The sequence below is a fragment of the Euprymna scolopes genome, chromosome 29, assembly GCF_053919585.1.
Source record: "Euprymna scolopes isolate OS-2025 chromosome 29, ASM5391958v1, whole genome shotgun sequence".
Lineage (NCBI taxonomy): Eukaryota > Metazoa > Mollusca > Cephalopoda > Sepiida > Sepiolidae > Euprymna > Euprymna scolopes.
In genome coordinates, this window is record NC_136510.1 from 24,175,802 (window position 1) to 24,199,357 (window position 23,556).

The following is a 23,556-nucleotide window of genomic DNA, read 5'->3' on the forward strand; positions in this document are numbered from 1 at the left end:
ATCCTTGAGTGACCCCTGAGCCTTGATAAATGGTGACTCCTCGCTCCAGTAAATATATATATATATATATATATATATATATATATATATATATATATATATATATATATATATATATATATATATAATAAATATTGACATAACGTTAAACGGACGAACTAGTTTGTTTGTTTTTTTTTAATTTTCTAATCGAGACATTTTGTTCCTTCTGTGTTTCCGTAGTTTCGTAATGGCTGCCCGTGTGCGTGTGTGCAAACGTTCCACTTCCGTCATGCGCAGAATCCAATAATAACGCTCGTAATGCAAGCCATGATGTACTCTCTAGTTGTCGTCTTGCATCCAACCTGCTACTCGTTCACATTAACCTACTAGATTAAATAACGCGCATCTTATTCGCTTATTAAGGAAATCCGCAAGAAAAAGGATCGAACTCTAATTTTTTAAACTCTTTTAAAGGAGAAGAATTGCACACGTCGACTTTTATGTAAGTTTTATGTGCAACCAGGGATCGTGTTAGCATCACATTTTTTTTTCATTGTACATACATCGTCCATTATATTATTTGGTCCTCTATGGAATGGAGATGTCCTCCGCTACGTTTTGTTGTTGTCGTTGCGATACTTGAGGAGGCTGGAAGAAAGGTCCAAGGGTTTCATCATCCGGAAAGAAGTCGTACTAGATGTGTTTGTGTGTGCAATTGAGGCTTATTAGTTATCATGTGTGCCGCTAGTTCGCCCCGGTTTACGTCAGCCAAGCCATATGATTACCTGCTGAAGTTCTTGCTGGTCGGAGACAGCGATGTTGGAAAAGAGGAATTGCTAAATGGAATGGACGACGGCACCGCGGAATCCCCCTATTATGGATTCTCGAGCTGTGGTAAGTATATATTTTTATCTACCTCCCTCCCCTCCCCCCAATTGCAATAAATGTTTCGATACGAAGAGGGAGAAACCCAGATCTGCCCAAGGATGCTTGGTGTGCAAGATTTATCATGATCGAACCCGTTGGCATTTCCCAGGTAGGAACACCTCAGGCAATAAAAAAAAAGTAAAAGTAAAAAAAAATCTCCAGGCATTTTGTAGTATAGACAACAAAACGAAAAAGTGGTAAAAACAAATATTTGATAAATAAATGTTACCAAAGACAAGATCAGTTACTCTTCTTAGAAGAGTCTACCTGGAATAGTTATAATAATAATTATTATTGTACTTTAACTCATTTTAAAGCGTTTATTTACTTTGAAACAAGTAGTGTTGAGTAAGACAAGAAGGAAATTGCTGACACGAAACGGGCATCTGGGGAATCTTGATAATCGCTCAAAAATCGAAAATTAAACAAAATACTAGTAGAAAGCCACCCAGTAAATGTCACAAATCGTGCGAAAATAAAATCTATCTTATCTTGCCTTTGGTACCATTTATTATTTATTTATTATTTATTTTCATTTTTTTTTTTAATACTCTTCCGCTTTGTTGTCTATACTGAAAATACCCGTATTTTTTTTTTTTGTATTTTTTACTTATTCCCGCATTGCAGTAGTAGTTAGACACGAAGTCAGTTTATAATGGGGGAGAGGGAGAGGATCCAGATTTGACCAAAGAATGAGAAGGGTACTATTCTGGATGAGGGAGATATTTGTCCCTAGAAGAAGGAGGTAATACCTAGGAGGATGGACTCCTGGGACCGAGCAGAGCGATACATCACTCTGATCCAAACCCAAGATCTGTGCTTGATAAGCTGTGTGTGTGTGGGTGGGGTGGGGTTGGGTAAGTTTACTAACTAAGCCCAACTTCGTAATTATCGAAACATTCTTAAAACTGCAAGTACATTAAATAAAAAAACCCACAAAACAAATATTCAATTACATAAAGCTAAAAGGTTCAAGATAATAAAAATTTAAAATCAAAACAAAATAAAATAGTTCATTTTTTTTTATCAGAATTAAATATTTTCTTTATTCATTAAGTACTTATATAGATCGCCCCCCATGGCAGCTGATGTTACAACAGCCGACCAACCACACAAAATAAAATCCAGATTCTCGAAACGGAAAAAAATACTGATTCAATATACATTGCATTTTATTTATTTATTTTTATATATTTGCATTGTTGCAATGTTGCATTGCATATTTTTCTTGTAATTATTTTCTAGCATTATTAAAAAAAAATTAAAATGTTTTAATTGCCTATTTTTTTAGAAAAAAAATATGTAAACTTTTCGCGCGATTAAAAAAAACAAACAATAACAAAAAAAAAAAAAAAAACAACTGCTTTCTTCTGCATTTATCGACCCGCGATTTCTACGAATTTACTCGGGTGAGCCCGGCAGATTACGGGAATAACCAGAAAACGACCGGGCGAGCCTTATTACAAAAAACACAAATTATTACAATCCCTCCCCTCCCATTTAAAAATGGCGACGACCACTAAAATTCATAAAGTAATACATTGGAATATATATCGTAATATCCAGAAAAATACTTGTCGACCATTTCCGGTTCTTCCCGTCATCTACCGGGCACACTCGAATAACGTCGTTGAAATCGCGGGTTGATAAATGTAGAAGTACCCCCCCCCCCTAAAAAAACCAAAACAGTAGAAAATAAAATCCAAAATATAAATAATTTTTGTTTCAGGAACCTAAATTTCATTTTGTGTGGTCTAATAATGAGTTACAATAATTACAATAATAACAACCGAAAGACAATATTAAATTTCTAGTTTCTTTGTAAATTACCAATGGATTTTATTTTTAAACATTGGAAATAGTTTATATATGTAAAGTCAGTGAGAGAGGACCCCCAGCAGAGTGCTCGATTATTAAGAAAATTTCAAATAGAGGCTGAAGAGAGTCCAACATAGGCTACCAAATATTGGTCCCTTCTGTTTGGATTTGAAACCGTCGGTATCGATGTTGTTCTGATCTTCTATAACAAATACACACACACATCTGGAACATATAACAGAAAAACAGTCCGAAATGTCATCACTATTCACTATGACTATCCAATTCCTACAGCTATAAAACCTGACATAGTGATATGGAATAAGGAGAAAGAAGCAACCTTAGTAGAAGTCAGTGTCCCGAACGATGCCAAGTTCAAGGTCCTATGTATGACATGAAAAGAAACTGGAATCTTAATATCTTTATCATTCCAGTAATTATAGGAGCAACTCTACTCATGAAAAATAATTTCAGAAACTACTTGGCAAATATAACCAGTGAACCAAGTGCAAGAGATTCAAGCAATTGGCGGTCAAAATATTATACCAATCTCATGTTTGGAATATCTGAGTTACCAAGAAAATGTTTTCCATTTGATAGGATGCCCCATCCCCAGCTTGAACAAACTAAAAAAAAATGAATACGATGTTCAGACTTCTTGTTGTTGAATATTTTCTCTGACTGTTTACTGTGAATGCCTGCTGACATAACATAAATACTTAGGTCCCCTTAATTCATGTGTTGTCTGTAGTCTTAAGGCAACATGCTGATCTATGAAGTCAAGCGTGGCTTTGTGACTGGGTTTGAATCTCCCGGCCACATATATATATATATATAGTTATATAGTAGTGGAATGGGGACAAAAGTGGTTGGTCGCGTTCAATGCTGCCAAGACTAAACTAGTTTCATTCAATAATTACAAGAAACCCTCTCTACCACCCATAGCAATGGCCAACAACTCTTTATCTGAGAGTCCATCTTTCAAACTCCTTGGCCTAACGTTCACAGGAAACATGAGTTGGAACAATTACATTGAAGGCATTGCCAGGGCCGCTGCAAGAAAGGTGGGCTCTCTCTACCGTGCTAAAAAACTACTAACACCCGAAAGTATCCTGTACCTCTATAAGGCCACCATTCGCCCATGTATGGAGTATTGCTGCCACATCTGGGCTGGTGCATCTGCTACTAATCTCTCGCTCCTTGACAAGGTTCAAAAGAGTCGCAAACCTGATAGGCCCTGAACTGGCATCTAAGCTTCAGCCTCTGTCCCATCGACGAAATGTTGCATCCCTCTGCCTTTTCTACAAGTATTTTAGTGGTGAATGCTCTGACGAACTGCAATCACTTGTGCCCCCACGACGTGAGCACCCTCGACAAACCCGACAGGCTGCTAAAACCCACCCCCACACTGTAGAGATCCCTAGATGTAAAAGATCTTTTTACTCCAATAGTTTCTTCCTCAGAACCGCTAGACTCTGGAATTCCATTCCAGGTCCCTGCTTCCCCAACAGTACTGACATGCAGAAGTTCAAGTGTAACGTGAACCGACATCTTGCTGCCCAAATCCCTACATAGTACCCGAGTAGTTGTTGCCCCTGATAGTAGCCCCCTACACCAAAGTGGCAATTTGCCTTGTTTGGGGTGAAAATGTAATAAAAAAAATATATATATATATATATATATATATATATATATATATAAAATAATTATTGATAATTATTTGAAAATATTTGAGTGACTGCCTAGTCGTGCAATACACTTAAACATGACAGAAGATCAACCAGACTTACTCTTCCTCAGCGAAACTGGCATTGGACCGACTATTTCCTTAGATGAGTTTGTAATTAAAGGATATTCTAATTTAATCCAAATCTGACCCCCAAGATCGTCATAGGCATGGAATATGTGCCTACATTAGAGATGGGTTTCCATGTTGTAGGGACATCTCTAGAGAAGACCCTAAATGACCCTAGATGTGTTTTCAGAGTGCACTTGCTCACACCACTGCATTTATATTTGCCCTCTATCGCCCCAATAATATTGGAGTTACTATCTTTAAGAGCATATCTGAGATAATTGACTACATCCTGTCTACTCCTCCTTGGCTAACATTCACATCTGTGGACATTTCAATGTTCGCAATGTGGAATGATTAGCTCACTTAAATAAGCCAGATGATGAGGGGAGGTTCTGTCATGATTTCTCCATTGCTTATGACCTTACTCAGATTGTTCATGAACCCTCCCATGTGCCCGACACTGAAGTCTCCTAGACCTTTTTCTCACTTGTTCACCTTCCGTTCTGTCCCCACTAAGATCTTCTGACCACTCGGTTATCTCAGTTAAAATAAAAACAAAATATAATAAGTCTTCCGACATACCTCTCCATTGTACAGTATATTGATACTCTATGGCTGACTGGGATAGCTTTTGTACATTTATATCAGATCTACCTTTGTGTTCCATGTTTAAAAAGAATGTCTTCTATAGTATCAGACCTGACGGAATGGTTAATTGTAGTTATAAACCGCTTCATACCCTCCATAAAATTTCAGCAAAAACCTAACAGCTAGCTGTGGTTCTCTCCATAATGTGCTACTGCCACTGTGCACAAAAATCACTTTTTCCATTGCTTCCAGCATAATAGATGTACTTCAGGACTGTCAGCAACCACTGTAAAAGAGTAATAAACCTCATCAGTATGTCCTGCATTTGGGGGTTCAGGTGATCGGTCATCTCCCTCTCAATACAGACCAATCAGTCTCCTGCGTGTTGTAACTTGATGGAATCTGTTAAATAGAGAAGTAGTCAATCACCTCAGCAAAAATAACCTCTTCAGTGACATGCAATATGGTTTCCATTCTGTTAGATGTGCTAACAGTTATATCCCAAAGGATTAGTGAATCTCTCGATGGAGGCTCGCTTTCTAGAGCAATTGCCCTTGACATATGAAAGGTTTTTGATAGGGTATGGCATAAAAGTCTACTCCACAAAATCTCCAGCTATGGTATAGCTGGAAATGTCTTTTCAATTATTTAATCATTTCTCTCTGATAGGTTTATAAGATTAGTGGTTGATGCTCACAGTATTAATGCTGGAGTCCCTCAGGAGTCCTTCCTGGGCCCAACTCTCTTCCTGATCTACATCAATAATCTCCCAATTCACATCCTAAGATCAATCGTAGGTATTTATGCTGACGACACTATCATCTATGGTAACACGACTAAGTTCTCTCTAATTCTCTCTCCTCTGATCTTGATCACGTAGTGCAATGGGGAAAGAGGTGACTGGTTAATTTTAATACATCTAAAATCAAGCTTCTATCTTTTCATCATCAACGCTCTGATCCCCATCGAAATGAATGGCTCTCATGGGGAGGCTCCATGTTTTGACAAGCTTCTAGGTCTGACCTTTACCTCTGATCTGAGATGGAACACATACAACAAATCCGTTGCCAAGGCTGCTGGAAAAACGGTGGGATCCTTCTACTGCTTCAATAGATATCTCACTGTTGATGCAATTCTCTACCTGTATAAGAGCCAAGTACGTCCAAGGATGGAGTACTGTTGCCACATCTGGGCAGAAACCATTAGAAGCAGCTTATTCTGCCTTAACAGAGTTGAAAATAGACTTCGTAACCTAGTGAGGGATGCCCTTTTCTCTTCCCTGCAACCTCTTTCCCACAGAAGAGACGTTGTGAGCCTGTCTCTGCTTTATCGTTATTTTCATGGCAAGTCCTCGTCTGAGCTCCAATGTATGGTCCCCCACTATCCTAACTTTCACAAAAAAACACTCCTCTAGTTGAAACCACCATCAATAATTTCCTACACTCTTTATCTGTGCCTGAACCTAAACGTAGATTCCATGAACAAAGCTTCTTTCTTAGAACTGCACGCCTGTGGAACACTGTTCCGCTTTCCTGCTTTCCAACTGACTGCAATATGTTTGTCTTCAAGTCCAACATGAACAAATTCTTGATGAGCCATCCTCTTAAGTAATCCAATTTACCCAATTCCCATTACTAACGATTACTACAACATTTTTCCATTAACTACTCTACACTCATTAACTCTTATCCTCGAGTGGCTTTTTCCAGCAGAATGGAGCCAAAAGGGTCACCCAACTACTTGCTGTTAAGATTTTATACCTAAACAGAATGCGATAAAATAATTATGTATAGGTGATAAAATGGTTTTATATTTTTTTTTTTCTTTTTAAATATTATTAAATGAGGAACCTCACTACTGATGCGATTCTCTATCTATATAAAAGCCAAGTCCGTCTAAGGACGGAGTATTGTTGCCACATCTGGGCAGGAGCTGCTAGAAGCAGCTTATCCTGCCTTGACAGAGTTCAAAATAAACTTCATAGCTTTTCTCTTCTCTACAACCTCTTTCCCACAGAAGAGATGTTGCGAGCCTGTCTTTGTTTTATTGTTATTTCCATGGCAAGTGCTTGTCTGAGCTCCAATCTGTGGTCCCTCCCCCCCCACCTCGCCGATCTTTCACGAAAAACACCTGTCTAGCTGAAACCACTGTCAATAATTTTCCCCACTCTTTGACTGTGCCTAAGTCAAAATGTAGATTCCATGAACAAAGTTTCTTTCTTAGAACTGGAACTCTCTTCCATTTGCTTGTTTCCCAGCTGACTACAACTTGGTGGTCTTCAAGTCCAACATAAACAAATTCTTGATGAACCGCCTCCTTAAGTAATCCAATTTACCAAATTTCCATTACTAACGATTACTACGATATTATCCCATTGATTACTGTACATGCAATAACCCTTATCCTCGAGTGGTCTCCGGGCTTTGATAAGTGGTGACTCCCATGTAAAAAAAAAAAAAAAAAAAAAAAAAAAAAGCTAAACTCTATTTTATATTACGCATCTAATCTGAAGAGAAACACTTTTAAAATATGTCAATATGGAGGAATAATTGTGACTTTCACAAAAGTGACGTCTTGGTGGAGGAACTGGAAGTAAAGTATTATGTAAAAACGAAACTGACTTAATGTTCCTATTTACTTTGTCTCCCCACGAGGACAGAATTAGACACCAAGGTCGTTTTTTAATGTGGAGAAAGGAACAAAAATAAAAAAAATTGTCTCAGTCGTGAAGGATTTCTTCTCCACTAATTGAGAACAAAAATTTGAAGTGTAGCATCAGAACAGATACTACGCTTTGATCTTGGACCGAAGGCCAAGGATCTTAATGTTAATTGAAATTAAGCAAGCTCTTTTATTATCCCAAGATGTTGCTTTATTTCATTGTTTATTGTTTGCATTCAAGGTTTTTGTATTGCTCCTGGAGTCATGAATTTTTTTTTCTCTTTTAAGACGAAAAAAGTGTTAAAATGTCATTTATTTTCCCTATTATGATGTAATACTAAATTGATTTTAACCCCCAAATATTCATATCATAATCTTTAAAAAATATATATATATACGAGGAGCATTCCAAAAGTAATGCCCTTATTTTATTTTTTATTCCGCTTGACTAGATTAGAGGGGATTGAAAATTGCATTGTCATGATGACTGATCTTATTCATTCATGACCTGTAAGTTTCATCTCTCTGTTGCAGATATTGACAGTGTTAGCCTCTAAGAAAGCAGCTCATGTCATAGATGTGCGTCAGAAGTAGATCTTTGTCATTGAATTCCTCCATGCAGAAAAAAATTGAAACAATCAAAATTCACCAGGTCCTGTTGAACGTTTATGAAACTGATGCAGTTGATGTCAGCACAGTTAGAAGATGGGTTCGTCGATTTCTGTGTGGTGACAAATGTGAGTGACAAAGTGCACTCCGGACACCCATGCGCATCCACTACCTCATCGCTGGCAAAAGTGCATCGAGAATGATAGTGACTATGTAGAAAAATAGATTGTGGAGCACAAAAGGTTCCTCGTTTATTTTGAGTTAAAAAATAGGATACGTTACTTTTGGGACAACCCTTGTATATATTGCGTATACACTAATTTATTTGAATTTCTGAGGTCCTGGGTACGATGTTAAAAGATATTCAGTGGTGAAGCCCTCATTTGGGAACTGTGTGGAATATGGAGTTGCCCCTTAGTTACTGTTTGCTCCCAGATTTACTTTGACCCCCAGAGTGTTAATATCTGGCTCTATTGGTGGGGGCCTAGAATTCACCGATTGCAACCTCATAAAGGAGGTTCTTCTGCTATCAGATCAGCCTGTCTGAAGATATTGGCTTCCTGCCCTAAAATGCATCAAACATTATTGTTTTTTTTCCCATTGCAAAATTCAATCATCTATCTCAGAATTAAAAACAAAAACAATTTATATATTTGTAAGCAAAATAAAATTCAAACAATTGGTGATATCTTAAGTGGTATAATCTATAAAGTGAATGTGGTATTGTGGTTACTACTGAAGTGAAAGTGATTGAGAAATTGTGAAAGAGAGGAAGATACAGTGCTTAAACGAATGGGTCAGAATGTGTTTAGTTAATAAAAGTGATGTGATCAGAGCAAGCTCAAACACTTAACGCTTTTAATGGTCTTGTGTCTAACTTGTATTGCTATTCTTTTAGCAAAATAAATCAAAGTGTAGTATCTGTTCTATTCTCGGTGGAAATTCTACTTGACTGGGGGAAATTACGCCTTTTTCTGGAGCTGGGTTTCCACACATCAAAACGATCTTATGTTTAACTTTGCCCTTCTGAGGAGTGACAGGTAAATAAGGAAATAATTAAAAATCGATAACAAAAATAAAAATTGAAACTTAAAAAAAAAATGAAGTGCTTTCTGCAGTTTTCGAGTTCTTGTAAAATGAACGCAAGATTTAAATCGATTTTTCTCATTTTATTTATTTTTTTTACTTTTTTACAATTCAGTTTGTTTCATTTATTAGCAAACTCAAGAAAAATTATATTTTTCAATATGATGTTTTTTCTGTTTTTTTTTACTTTATCTGCAAAAAAAAAAAAAAAAAATTCTGTTATGTTCTAAAAATAACCAACCAAGCAAAAAAGCAACTAAATCTGCCTCTATCCACACCATCTATTTTTTTCTCAGACATTAATGTAAAAATGAACGTATACACAAACCCAACTCTTTCTCACTTTCATTCATATAACACACACATATATATATATCGATTCTAACTAATGGCACCCAATTCATGTTTTTTTTTTCTCTTTTACTTTTAAAATGGCTAATATATATTTGGGTACAATAATAATAATAATTGATAGACAGTTGGCTCTATAATAATAAATACAAAATCTACATAAATTAAAATATATTTTAGCATATTTTATGGCTGGGGAACCTGCTAATATATTGTTTTGTATTGCAACTAACAAATCTACAAAATTATGTTATTGCTGCATGTTTAGTCAGGTGCTCATCAGACGGTCACCTTAAAAAACATATAAAAACTAGTGTTGGGATGATTAATCAGAATCGAGAATCGGAAAAATTGGAAGATTTGGGGGTATCATAATCAGTGAATCGGAAAAAAATGATGCCTATTTTCCGACGTCAAAACGATTCTTTTGTCTTTTTTTTTATTTGATTTTGTTTAAACCAAAATCTTCTATTGCTGTTAATAATGATAAAATAATAAATATTTATTGATTTTAAATTACCAGTAAAGCTAAAATTGATAGATCCTCATCCTCGAGTGTAATTTTACGTTTAGGGAAATATCTGCACATTTAACACGTGTTTTTATGAAAATCTGGGGAAATAACAATCTTAAAGTTAAATAATTAGAGATTTATAAAGAATCGGAATCGGTAATTGTATCGGAATCTGGAAAAATATTGAAATCATCCCATCAATAATAAAAACACGATTTTGAACTTCCATGGTTCATGCAATCGACACGCTCTGCTGTTCCTTCTTGTTTCTAAGATTATGGCTGTACTATATTTATTTTAACTTGTATCAATTATTTTCATATTTGCTGTGGATTTTTATCCGCTTGCTTTTATTTATTGTACCATTCTTTGAGTCCTATTTTTAAGCTATATTAATTATTATAATTTATTTTCAAGTTAGAGTATTCTTATTAAGTGATTTAACTTAAATATGAAACTTCATGTTTTTTTTTTTTTTTTTTTTTTTTTTTTTACATTCTTTGAACGCTTAGTTGATAGTTGAATTTAAATTAATTCCATAAATTTTGTTAGCATTATCACTAGTTACAATATTTGTTTTATATATATATATATATATATATATATATATATATACACACACTAGTGTGGGTACCTGATATTGCCCAGGTGTTTGTAGGTGTAGAAGAAAAAAAAGAAGTGTTTTGAACCCGTGACAAACCCAAAGGTGGAAAAGAAAGTGAAAGAAAACATGTGATGTTACCGCTACGCTACGAGGCTATAGGAAGTGAAAAGCATTAAAATTATGTCAATGAAAAAGTTGACTTTCAGAAACGGATGTTGGCTGGAGGCCAGTTCAGCTTTCCGCCATTTCATTTATTTGTTTGTTTCCCCACGATGTTGGGGAAAACCAGCTCTCCACAAAAAGGGAATGTCCAAATAAATATCAATTGTCTGATAGGAGGGGTTTCTGCCAGATTGATCAAAGTTGATTGCTTTCTGGACGTCCCGGCACGAAAGGCCGGAAAGCTGTCTTTGCTTTCGATTTAGTTACGCTTTTATACAACAAACACGAACAAACATGCGAGAGGAAGGAATAGCGTGAATTTTATAAAAGTCGATCAAAATATATCTAGATACGATGTGCATTCGCAAATCATAGATATTATAATCTAGGGAGTATATAAAAAGTTCTAAAACGTAGTAACTCGCCCCCTGAGAACCTGGGCAAAAAAAGCCTTTGCTGGATATACAAAAGCGTGTGTGGCCATTTGTCTTTTTATATATATATATATATATATATATATATATATATATACACACACACACACACAGGGTGTCCCAAAAGAAGCTGACGGATTCAAAACTTAAATTCAACTGAAAGTACCACTCTATGATAGATATTGACTCCTTGATTGTGTAACAACTCATGATGACTTTAGTAGAGTTAATCTAGATGCACTGAAATCTGTTTTTGCTAGTTTGATGCTTCTATTGTTCTATCTTATATTTGATCAATTCAGCTTCTTTTGGGACACCCTAGCTGAATTTATCAAATATAAGATAGAACAATAGAAGCATCAAATTAACGAAAAAAAGATTTCAGAGCATCTAGATTAACTCTACTAAAGTCATCATGAGTCGTTACACCATCAATATATATATAATTTGATACATAAAGGTTAGTGAGGGAGAACCCCCAGCAGAATGTTCAATTATGTAGAAAAAGTGTAATATTTATATTATAGATGTATGTGTTCTGATACTCTGTAATCTATTACCTGTTATATACATATTGAATCTGCATAAATTATATCATATTAAGTATATTTTATGATTGGGCAACGCCGGGCAGTCTACTAGTCTAATATATAAAAGGCTATACGTCGATTGGTCTGTCTCTCTCCATGTTTTCAAACTCTATCTCCTCCGAAACTAAAAGTCACAGAGTAGCGCTAGGGGCCTCAAATAATTGGATTTTTACAGGTTGTTCTTTTATGGGTCTTTAGCCGGTTAAAATTGTTTTTAAGGGGTCAAAAAAGGGTAAAAATTAAAAAAATCGTTAAACATTTTGTACATTTATCTTAGTTTATTTTTAATTGGTTTTTACGTATGTCATGTTAGTGCAGTGGTAACGTTACCAGCTTTGAATGCTACAGTTTTGGTTTCGATTCTAGCTGATGGCACCTAAATATTTAAGCATACTTTATGCCCGGGCAAAGCCAGGCATGTCCCCCACCCTCTCTAGTCTATATATAGTTTAAGAGGAATGAAAAGTGTTTCTTTCCTCTATTTTTGTATATATATATATATTTTTTAGTAGAGTACTTTTAGTTTCTTCTTTTTCTTTGATCTCATGAATAATAATTATTTTCCCAAGCCTACCAGATGATCAATACTGAAATTAGCATGACATAGCCAATTAATTTGTGAGTGAATGAAAAGAAATAATGAACAAGTAAAAAGTCCCGTTACTAGTGTGATCCGTGGAAATTCCACAGATGCATCATTGTAGGACTTTGTGATCCACTTTTATTCTACTGATGCCAGAGATGAATGCGACCCCCCCCCCACGATATTATTGCAACACGCTGAAACATACTCATTTAAGAACTCTATTTAATGTTATTTTAGAATATATCTGTTTATTATGGATATCTCCAAAACCCTTTACAGAGTTTGTGGTATAGTTTCATTTTAACCTAAAAGCCAAGTAAGCGTATTTTAGTTTTAATTTCATGTTCAACACAACAGCAACATCAGATTTAAATTAAAAAAGATTTTTGCATTTTCAACAATCAGGCAAACACATTTTTTTTTTTAATGAAATCTATCTATATGTTTATAAAAGTAAGTGTCTGTGTGTGTGTGTCTGTGTACATTTTCCTATGCAATAACTCTGTCAATTTTTAGTCTACAGACTCTAAATTTGATATACAGAGTACTGACATTTGGGAAAATCGATGTGATTGGTTTTTGGCTAGAAATTTGGTGATTAAGGGGTCAAAGTTCAACGATTTGACCTTTGAGAACTCTACCAAACTCCTCCAACAATTTTGGGTCTACACACTTGAAATTTTAGAGATACGTTCCTTGGACATGCGTCTAACTTAATAACTTGATTTGAGCTCAAAACAATAAATGTTAAGGGGGTCATAATAGGGGTCAAAGTTTTAAAAAATTGACCGCTTTTTTTTTTTTTTTTCTCAACATACACCTCCAAATACCCAGGCAATGCCGGGCACCCATGCTAGTATATCTATAAAGGTGAACGTATCTGTGTGTGTACATTTCCCTACGCAATAACTAAATAAATGTTAAGGGGTTATAATAGGGGTCAAAGTTAAAAAAAAAAATTGACCTCTGCAGTCTCTACCAAATTACTCAGACAATTTCTGGTCTAAACATTTGAAATTTTACATAAAGGGTATTTAGAGATAGGTCAAGCTTTTTAATCGGTTTGGGTTGAAAATTTCAGCTACCAATAATATATAAATGTATGTATGTATGTTTGCATGTCTGCCTAAAACTTTCGACAGAGGCGACAAATTTTTCTAAAGCTCGACACTTCAGACGACAAATATTGAAAAATTGGCTAAAAATATTAATTCCTTCACCTTTAACTGGGAACTTTTTTTACAGAGAGGGGTCGCTTTTTTCACCGATATTTTCAAAAGTCATCCCTTGTTTTTGATTGTCTAGCCTTAATTTACACATACGTCACTTCTGGTTTGGTGGTGGTCGTAACAGCAAAGACGTCAGGTTTTTTCCCATTTTTTTTCCTCCTTCGCGGTACGGGTTTGAGCCTGCCTTCCTACTACCAATTTTTTTTTTTCTCAACACACACTTCCAAACACTCGGGCAACACCAGGCTGAAATGCTAGTTCTTTATAAATCTCTAAATATCCAACTACAGAGTTATTATTTTTTCCTTTCTTTTGTAAAAACATGCACATTAAATGTGCAGATATTTTCTCAAGCGTAGGGGAATGATCTATAGATTTTAGTTTAACTGGTAGTTTAAAATCAATAAATATTTATTATTTTATTATGACTAGTAGCAGTGGAAAACTTTGCTTTAAATAAAGCCAAATAAAAAAAAGACATCTGAAAGAATCGTTTTTGGCATCGTAAAATAGGCACAATTCTTTTTGATATTAATTCTGATATTCCAAAATGTTCAGATTTTTCTGATTCTTGATTCCAATTCTAATCAATCATCCCAACCACATATATATATATAGTCATCGACATCTTATAGTCCTGTTTCGTTATATCACAACTCATCAGTGCCGCTATTGTTGTTTTAGTAAAATGTTTTTTCAATTAATTTCACTTTTTGTGTGTTCCAATAATTTTTTGTTTAGAAGCTCAATTTATCTTAAATATTACAACAGAGAATATATAAAAGAATAATAGTATAGTTACATTCCAAGATTCAAATATTTATTTTTCATGTAAAACATCCCCTCCAGCATATTACAATTCGGTACATTTTTTTTATAGATGTTTTATTATGTAGAAAAAAAACTTATTATGCCAATACCGTCTCTTTTCATGCATATACTCTTTGGAAAAATCAGAAATTCTTTGCTTAGATAGAAAAAGATGCATGACAATATAATGCTGCAAGAAGAAAAAAAATTTTTTTACCTAAGCAAAGAATTTCTAATTTTTTCTAAAAATTATATTCATGAAAAGAGACAGTATTGACATAATTAATAAGTTATTTTCCACATAATAAAACAGATCTATAAAAAATGTACCGAATTGTAATATGCTGGAGGAGATGTTTTACATGAAAAATTAATATTTGAGAATCTTGCAATGTAACTATACTGTTATCTATAATATAAATCTCTTGTTTAAATGTATGTATGTATGTATGTATGTATATCTGCCTAAAACTTTCGACAGAGGCGACGGATTTTCATGAGATCGGTATCATTTTGAAACCCGACCCTTCAGACAACAAATATTGAAAAATTGGTTAAAAAGATTATTCCTTCACCTTCAACTGGGCACTTTTTTTACAGGGAGAGATCTTTTTTTTTTTTTTTTGTCGATATTTTCGAAAGTCATCCCCCCTTTTTGATTGACTAGCCTTAATTTAAATTTTTGTCACTTCCGATTTGGCAATGGGCGCAACAGCAAAGATGTCACTTTTTTTCTTTTTCTTTTTCACATTCTTTTCTTCCTTGCATACGAGTTCAAGCCTGCATGCCTATTACCACTTTTTAATTAAAAAAATTTTTTTTTTTGCACAACACACACCTCCAAACACCCGGGCAACGCCAGGCACCCAGGCTAGTATATATATAATAATAATCTACAATCAAACTTAACCACCTACAAAAAGAAATAAAATAAAATCTCTTTAAAACTGTGAAAGGTTATTGGTCAGAAAAAGACTTTATCATCACTAATCTTATCTAATAATTATAATTAACTTTAATCTCTTCATTTAGATTAAAATATTTTAGTCAATGAAAATAAATAAAAGTTAAAATTAGAAAATAATAATATACTCAGAACTGTTATCTATATTTTAGTAGATAACCAATACGAAATAACCTTATCCACAGGTTTTGGACTGTCAGCCATATTTTGGTGATGTTCACAACAATTTTGGCCATTGTCCACTCTTATAAACTATACATGGTATAATACAAAAACAAAAGCATTTTATTTTATTTCCAAAATAAAATAAAATAATAAAAAGCCAGTGCCCTAGACGAAGAGCACTTCGGCTTGCAAAAAATGCCTGGGTAGCCACGTCGGCATTTCTCAGTAACTAACTCTTTCTCCAAGGAAGAAAGTAAAACCTCAGCAAGTGGACCTCCTAGAACTGCACAGTATCAAAGCTACATCTTAACTAGTGATGGGACGATTCCAATATTTTTCCTGATTCCGATACAATTACCGATTCTGTGCTAAATTCCCAATTCTGATACAACTGTTGATTCCGATTCTTTATAAGTCTCTAACTATTTAACCATAAGATTGTTATTTCCCCCGATTTTCGTAAAAACACAAATGTTAAATATGCAGATATTTTCCTAAACGTAAAATTACACGTGTGGATGATGATCTATTGATTTTAGCTTTATTGGTAATTTAAAATCAAAATATTTATTATTTTATCATTATTACCAGCAATGGAAGATTTCAAATAAAAAAAAAAAAAAGACAAAAGAATCGTTTTGACATTGGAAAATAGGAATCAATTTTTCTGGTACAGATTTCGATACCGTCAAATGTTCCGATTTTTCCGATTCATCCCAACACTAATCTTAACCAACAGAAAAAGACCTTTCAACAATTGACTAGACTCTGGTGAATGCCAGTCCCCTTCATGGATGTTAACTTCCAGCAAAATGACTGAAGTTAAGGAACCCTTAACAACATCTCAGAAAAAAAAACCCATACTACAGCTATGGATCAGAAAGCTAGAGAATGATGCCTCCCTCCCACCTCCTATGAAAATGTGATCCCCCCCATCAACACCACCATTTTTTAAAGCCCTCTCTTATGTCCCAGAAGTACAGTGGGCACAATGGAAGACCTTTAACCACTTGAAAACAAGAATGGGTAATCAAAAAGTTACTATATGTAAGTAGGGCTACAAAATTGATTCAACCATCTGCGAATGGATACGAGAATCATACGATTCATCTCTGCCTTGTCTTCCATCTACTACACAACCAGTGCGGCTTAAAAGATCTTGCAAAAGACTGCATAAAGAAATGGTGAAATTGCTGTATACAAAAAAAAAATCTGTGCTTGGTAACACGGAAAGAAGAAAAAATGTGAACGACCCTTGTTTTTCCATTCTAGATCCTTATTTACTTGCCTCCCCATCAGAGTACAGTTATGCACAAAGTCGTTATTTTCATAAGGTGGCTCTCCTGTGCCCCTAAAAGGGGGGGGGGGCTCCGGATGGGACAAAAGTAACAATTGCCTAAGTAAAAACTTTCTCTTCCTCTAACTGAGGACAGAACAAATACTAGACTGCCTTGTATTAGTTAATTTATCTTAATTGAATTTCAAATCTCTTAGTATGATTTTCTGAAATTTATTAACCAATGCCTATATCCGTTGCGCTGTATGTTCTGTAGAACGATTTAGATTGACTGATTGTTTTGGATTTATGAACCAATGTTTAGTATTATTTACCTCTGCTCATATTGTTTTGTGCTTCTTCTTAGTTTTTCATTAATGATGGGACGATCTGAATATTTTTGCTGATTACAATTACTGATTTTGATTCCAATTCTTTTTAAATCTTTAAATATTCAATTATAGAGTCTTTTTTTTTTTTTTTTTTTTTTAATTTTTGGATTACCATAAAAACCCATGTAACATGCATATCTTTTTGCAAACGTTAAACTATATATATGGAAGAGAATGCATGGATTTTAGTTGTACTGATGGGCTAAAATTGGTAAATGTTTATCATTTTATCATTGTTATCAGCAATGGTAAACTTTGTTAAAAAAAATAATAAATTAAAAGAATCGTTTCTGGTATCGGAAAACATGTACAATTTTTTTAATTTTTTTTTTTTTAATTTTTTTTTTTTTAATTTTTTTTTTTTAAATTTTTTTTTTTATTCCTGCTTCCAATTAATAGTATGAACACCAGTTGTTTAAAATTTTGCGATTATCTGTGTGTGTGTGTGTGTGTATATATATATATATATATATATATATATATATATATATATATATATATAATGTTAAAAGTCTACGTATGCTTCTGGAATAGTGATTTCAAGGTTATGAGGGTTTTTTTTGAAGCATGAAAACAATGTTTTTTTTTTTTTTTGTTTTTTTTTTATTTAATATTTTATTTTTTTATATTTCAAACGGTCCTCCGCTCTTGGTCACAAATATTATTGAAATGAAAATAAAAGACGTTAAAAAAAATGGAAATTTGTAGTTTGAACAGTGTTCATTCCTTGCAACAATGTTTGAAAGAGTTCACGTGAATTATTTTTGCTGTTTGTGGAAGAAGAATGTTGTCAGGTCAGCCATGTCTCAAATGCTATTCTCCACCAACACCTGAATCTAAAGTCTCTGCTATCCGTCCTGTTGCAGTTGCAGCGACTCCTCTGATGAATTGGGTGTTCATTTAGTGCCGGGGAGGGGAGAGTTACTTTGCAATAATATAATCCTCCTCTTCTCACTGCCTAGGTGGCTCAAGTGTATTGATGGACAACTGAAGACCTGAACAACAACCACCAAAGAGGACTCGGCTGAGCTCTAAAATCTACAAGTGGTCAGCCATTGATAGTGGATTCGTGATTAATTAGCCATCTCTTGAGATGTTGTTCAAGACCGTCATGACTTACAATGTAGTGCAGGCTAGAGAAGAAGCCAGCTTGACCTGATCAGGGTGAACACCACTGCAGCAACGACTTGGCCAAAGGACACGGTAGACTGGCATATGCACTGATTCTTTGGAGTTTTAGTGTTACTCTCTGACTATTATTTTAATTTCTTTTGACTGAACGCTATTTGCAGAACATATCAAGATTGGAACAACAGTTTAAAACATGTAAATAAAAACATTTCCTCACATTTTTTTTTCAATAACTAGCAGGGAAACCTGACGTTGCCCGGGATTAAATGAGGATCAATGAATGTTTCACACTTCCAATACTTTTATTGTCATTGAAAGCTGTGAATCTGTCAATCAAATGGATCATATCCAATACTCTAGTTGGAGACCCGCCATGGTGCACTGGGGGGAAGCTCATATATGCCTTTCTACAATGACTTAGTCCATTGTAATCTACATTGCACCATAGAGTATCTACTGTTGATTTTATATAATTATTTGTTTATTTACTTGAATTAAAGTTCAAAATGCAAAAGTCAAGTATTATGGTTCAGGTGTGTTCTAAACAGAGACATTTACTTTGAATTCACCCTTATCTTATCAAAGAAGGTACTGTTGATTTCATGTCGGACCCTTCTGCTTGTGCAGGATTAAAACTTCTCAAATGCGCTTGTGATATTAGGCTGTATAAAATTAACTTTGGTCAAAATTGGACTGTTCCTTCTTTAATGGGATTTTTTCGCTTATTAATTTTCTATACTTATCAGAGGCATTCTGATACAGAACCTATCCAAGATCACTCTCAGATACATAAAATACATTTGTGTGAAATTTCAAAAAAACAATTCTTCAGGTAGTTTACATAAACTGCCAGACAGTGCCAAATTAAATTTTTTTTTTTTTTTTTTTTTTTTGCATGCGCAAACACTGGCCAATTTTTTTACAATGAAAAAAATATTTTTATTGTTACGAAGATAAATCGATAAAATGTTAATAGAAAAATGAAAACAATATTTTTGTTGTTTATAAAGAAAATAAAATGAATAATAATTGGAGAATTTTTATGAAACTAAGAAAATTAAAATTCAAATAAAGAGAAAAAAAAAGAAAAGCTCATTGTAAGATGTCATGAATAAATTTAAATTTTTATTTTTTGATTATTTATATAATTTTTTTTTTTTTTTTTTTTTTTTGCAAATCAAAATATTTATTTAATATAATAAACCAATCAAAACAAATAAAATGTTTTCTTAAATGACGATGACTGTTGCGATTTCATTAGCCAAGCATTTTGCCACCTTTTGGCGTTTTATGTAAACTGTGCAGAAAATTCTATTGATAGTACAGTCGTTAATCATACAAATACTTATACCTATATTTAAACTTCTTTATTTCTATAATCGAACGGATGAGCATCCTAACAAATCTATTATCAGATAATGTTTATTGTTTTTACCTATTAGAGTTCATGAGCTATGAAATGTTTGCAAGAACACTATAACATCCATGATATTGATTTGTTATAATATTTACATACTAGCATGGGTGCCTGGCGTTGCCCAGGTGTTTGGAGGTGTGTGTTGAGCAAAACAAAAAAAAAGAAGTGGTACCCGAAGGAGGAAAAGAACGGGAAATAAACGTGACGTCTTTGCTGTTGCGACCACCGCCAAACCGGAAGTGACGTAGTTTTAAATTAAGGCAATCGAAAAAAGGGGATGACTTTTGAAAATGTCGGCAAAAAAGTGACCACCTCCCTGTTGAGGGTGAAGAAATTAATGTTTTTAGCCAATTTTTCAGGATTTGTTGTCTAAAGGGTCAAGCTTCAAAACGATACCGATCTTGTGAAAATCCGTCGCCTCTGTCGAAAGTTTTAGGCAAACATATAAACATACATACATACATACATTTGTATATTGGTAGTTCAAATTTTCAACCCAAACCGATTAAAAAGCTTGCCCTATCTTTGAATACCCTTTATGTAAAATTTCAAATGTTTAGACCAGAAATTGTCTGAGTAATTTGGTAGAGACCGTAGAGGTCAATTTTTTTAAAACTTTGATCCCTATTATGACCCCTTAACATTTGTTTTGGGCTCAAATCAAGTTATTAAGTTAGATCCATGTCCCAAGGAACGTATATCTAAAATTTCAAGTGTTTATACCCAAAATTGTCGGAGGAGTTTGGTAGAGTTCTCAAAGGTCAAATCGTTGAACTTTGACCCCTTAATCACCAAATTACTGTCCAAATACAGATTACAAAGATTTTCCCAAATCTCAGTACCCTGTATATCAAATTTCGAGTCTGTAGACTTAAAATTGACAGTTATTGCGTAGGGAAGTGTACGCAGACAGAGACAAGTTCACTTTTATAGATAGATAAATAGATAGACTAATAGATTAAACAAAAATATATACGTATACATAAATATATATGGAAACAATTTTTTGTTTACTGTAAAGATTTTACGTAAATATGCAAGTATAAATCATGTAGAATATCTGCATGAATATAATTACACATAATAGTTAACTCTAGATGATCATCCCATAAGAAAATTGAAAAAACTAATAGGGAATTAATTAAAATGAATGTTTAAAAGAATATGCAAATTAGCTAGATCTTTTGCTAGTGAATGCATTTCCACAACCCATATATAAGAAAATTGTATTTTCTTTTTAAATAAATAGAAAAAAAGGCTTGCCTTTTTTTTGTTGTTCTTGGCCCTCGGGCCGGGATCAAAATGTAGTATCTGTTCCGGCGGATACTGCAAGCAAAGACCATATGTGGGGGCGACCTCACATATAAGACCTTGGTCAATGTAGGGGCAACCCTTCATACCAATTGTCACTATCCAGCTCCCCTACTCCCCGGGGAGTTGGTCCTCATTTCCCCTTCACTCCTCACATTAAAAATCGCCCTTGATCCTAATTTGCTCGGTGGGGGAGCAAATAAATACCTTGTTGTTCTTGGTTTTCGGCCTGGGATCAAAGTGTAGTATCTGTTCTGCAGATGCTGCACTTAAGATAATTTGTACCAGTCAGTGGAGGGGAAACGCTCTATACTGGGACAATTATTATTTTTGGTAACCAGAGTGCCCCCTTTTTGCCTACTTTTAGGGGAGCTGGTTTTTACCCCACATTAAAAACGGCCTTGTGCCTAATTTGCTTTGGTGGGGTAGCAAATAAATACAATAAATAGAAAAGAGGGTTTTTAATATGAATATCAATACACACAAAAGAAAAACTAATTTATAGGAGTATATATAGATATATAGATAGACATGAAATAATATGATATAATAATAATTAAAAATAATTGTTTAAATTAAGTAGAATACAGTATACTCTCACCTGTTCATGGTTCCTCCTGCGTGACCCTGCATATTTGCATTCTTTTAATCTTATTGCATCTGTATTTATCTTTAAATTTGTTTCACTTTCTGTCAATTCTAATACATATGCAATATATGTTGTACGCATAGAGAATGACTTCATGGTACAGTAATACAGTAACAATGCTATGCGGTGTTACTGACCTTCTGTACTTAGGTTTCTTTATGATTAAAATATTTTTGCAATATCATTACTACATTAGTGAAATAGATAATAGTGAAATAGATAACTGCATGCAATATTAACACATTATTACTGTATTAATGAGTTAGGACATCTTTAGAAAGTGTTTGGGAAGTATTTAGAAACGTACATAATCTCATACATAGATGTTTTAAACCTGCATCCAATATTCGCCGTTTTTCACTATTTGATGGAGGCAGGAGTACGTAACCCTCACAAATAGCGAGGGAATTCTGTATATACAAAATAAACCTTATACAGTAGAACCCCGGAAGACGACATTAAAAATTAGTAACAAAATACAGTGCAGTATATAACACACATGTATATAATCAAATAACATTATAAATAACACTGTAAAGCAGGGCAAATGTCGTAATCAGAGGCTGGAAAAACATTGTATTTCACATCGTAACCTCAAATAAACGTATCCTAGGGTCACCGTATATAATTTAGTCCAATATGGGAACCGTTATTATAAACAATAGATTAGAACATCATTAAAGTATGTATACAAATTATTTATTTAAAAACTATATATTATACATATTAGATATTCTTATCCACAGACAAACTGTTTCACTGTATCACAGCTCTTCAGTGCAGCTAGACTAGCACCCATCCCAAACCAGGAATCGAACATTCACCCATCTAGTTGGTAGTTCTAGTCTCTAAGCTACAGGATCATTGCTCATAAATCATATCTCTAGTGTCTTTATATGAACATTAATGTCCACTCTTAAATTGCTCCATTTGTTTGTTTACAAAGTGCTTTGCATTATGCTAAGTAAGCAGTAGTCGATATCATTTAATGAGAGTGCTCTATTCAAGAATTAAGGCTTATATAGTCATCCACAGTCAAACTTTTTCACTGCATCACAACCCTTCAGTCTTGCTAAACTAACACTCATTCCAAGCCAGAAATTGAACCTACAACCATCTAGTTAATAGTCAGCAGTTCTACTTCCTGAGCTACTGGATTGATGCTGATAAATGATATCTCCAATTCCAGAGATGTACTATGGTTTTATTGACATGTGTAGACCTTTACTGTTTAGAAAAGGCTCTTACAACCCATTTCAAATCATCAGCGACTCTCAAAATTAAGACAGAATTATTTCAATTAATAAGTTAATGAAGATAGAATTGAAGCTCAGTCGAGCACCTTCTTCTATGGTAGAGAAAAACTAGTTGGCAACTGGTGAGCACTTATTGGACATTTATAGAACCTAAGAAAATAATTGCGTTTTAATAAAGCAAGAGAAATGCGCATGCTATAATTTCTGGATTTAAATATATTCAAAGTTATTTATGTTTGGATTTAG

General features: G+C 34.1%; 1 protein-coding gene across 1 annotated transcript in view; it reads left to right on the forward strand.

Moving 5' to 3' along the window:
* The first annotated feature begins 273 nt into the window (after positions 1-273).
* The window catches only part of LOC145252548 (ras-related protein Rab-40C-like), a 115,718-nt gene continuing 92,435 nt past the window's right edge, over positions 274-23,556 (forward strand). Inside the window, exon 1 of the mRNA XM_080112100.1 lies at positions 274-876. Within this exon, the coding sequence (XP_079968226.1) occupies positions 717-876 (160 nt within the window). The 5' untranslated portion in view covers positions 274-716. The remainder of the gene's footprint in view (positions 877-23,556) is intronic.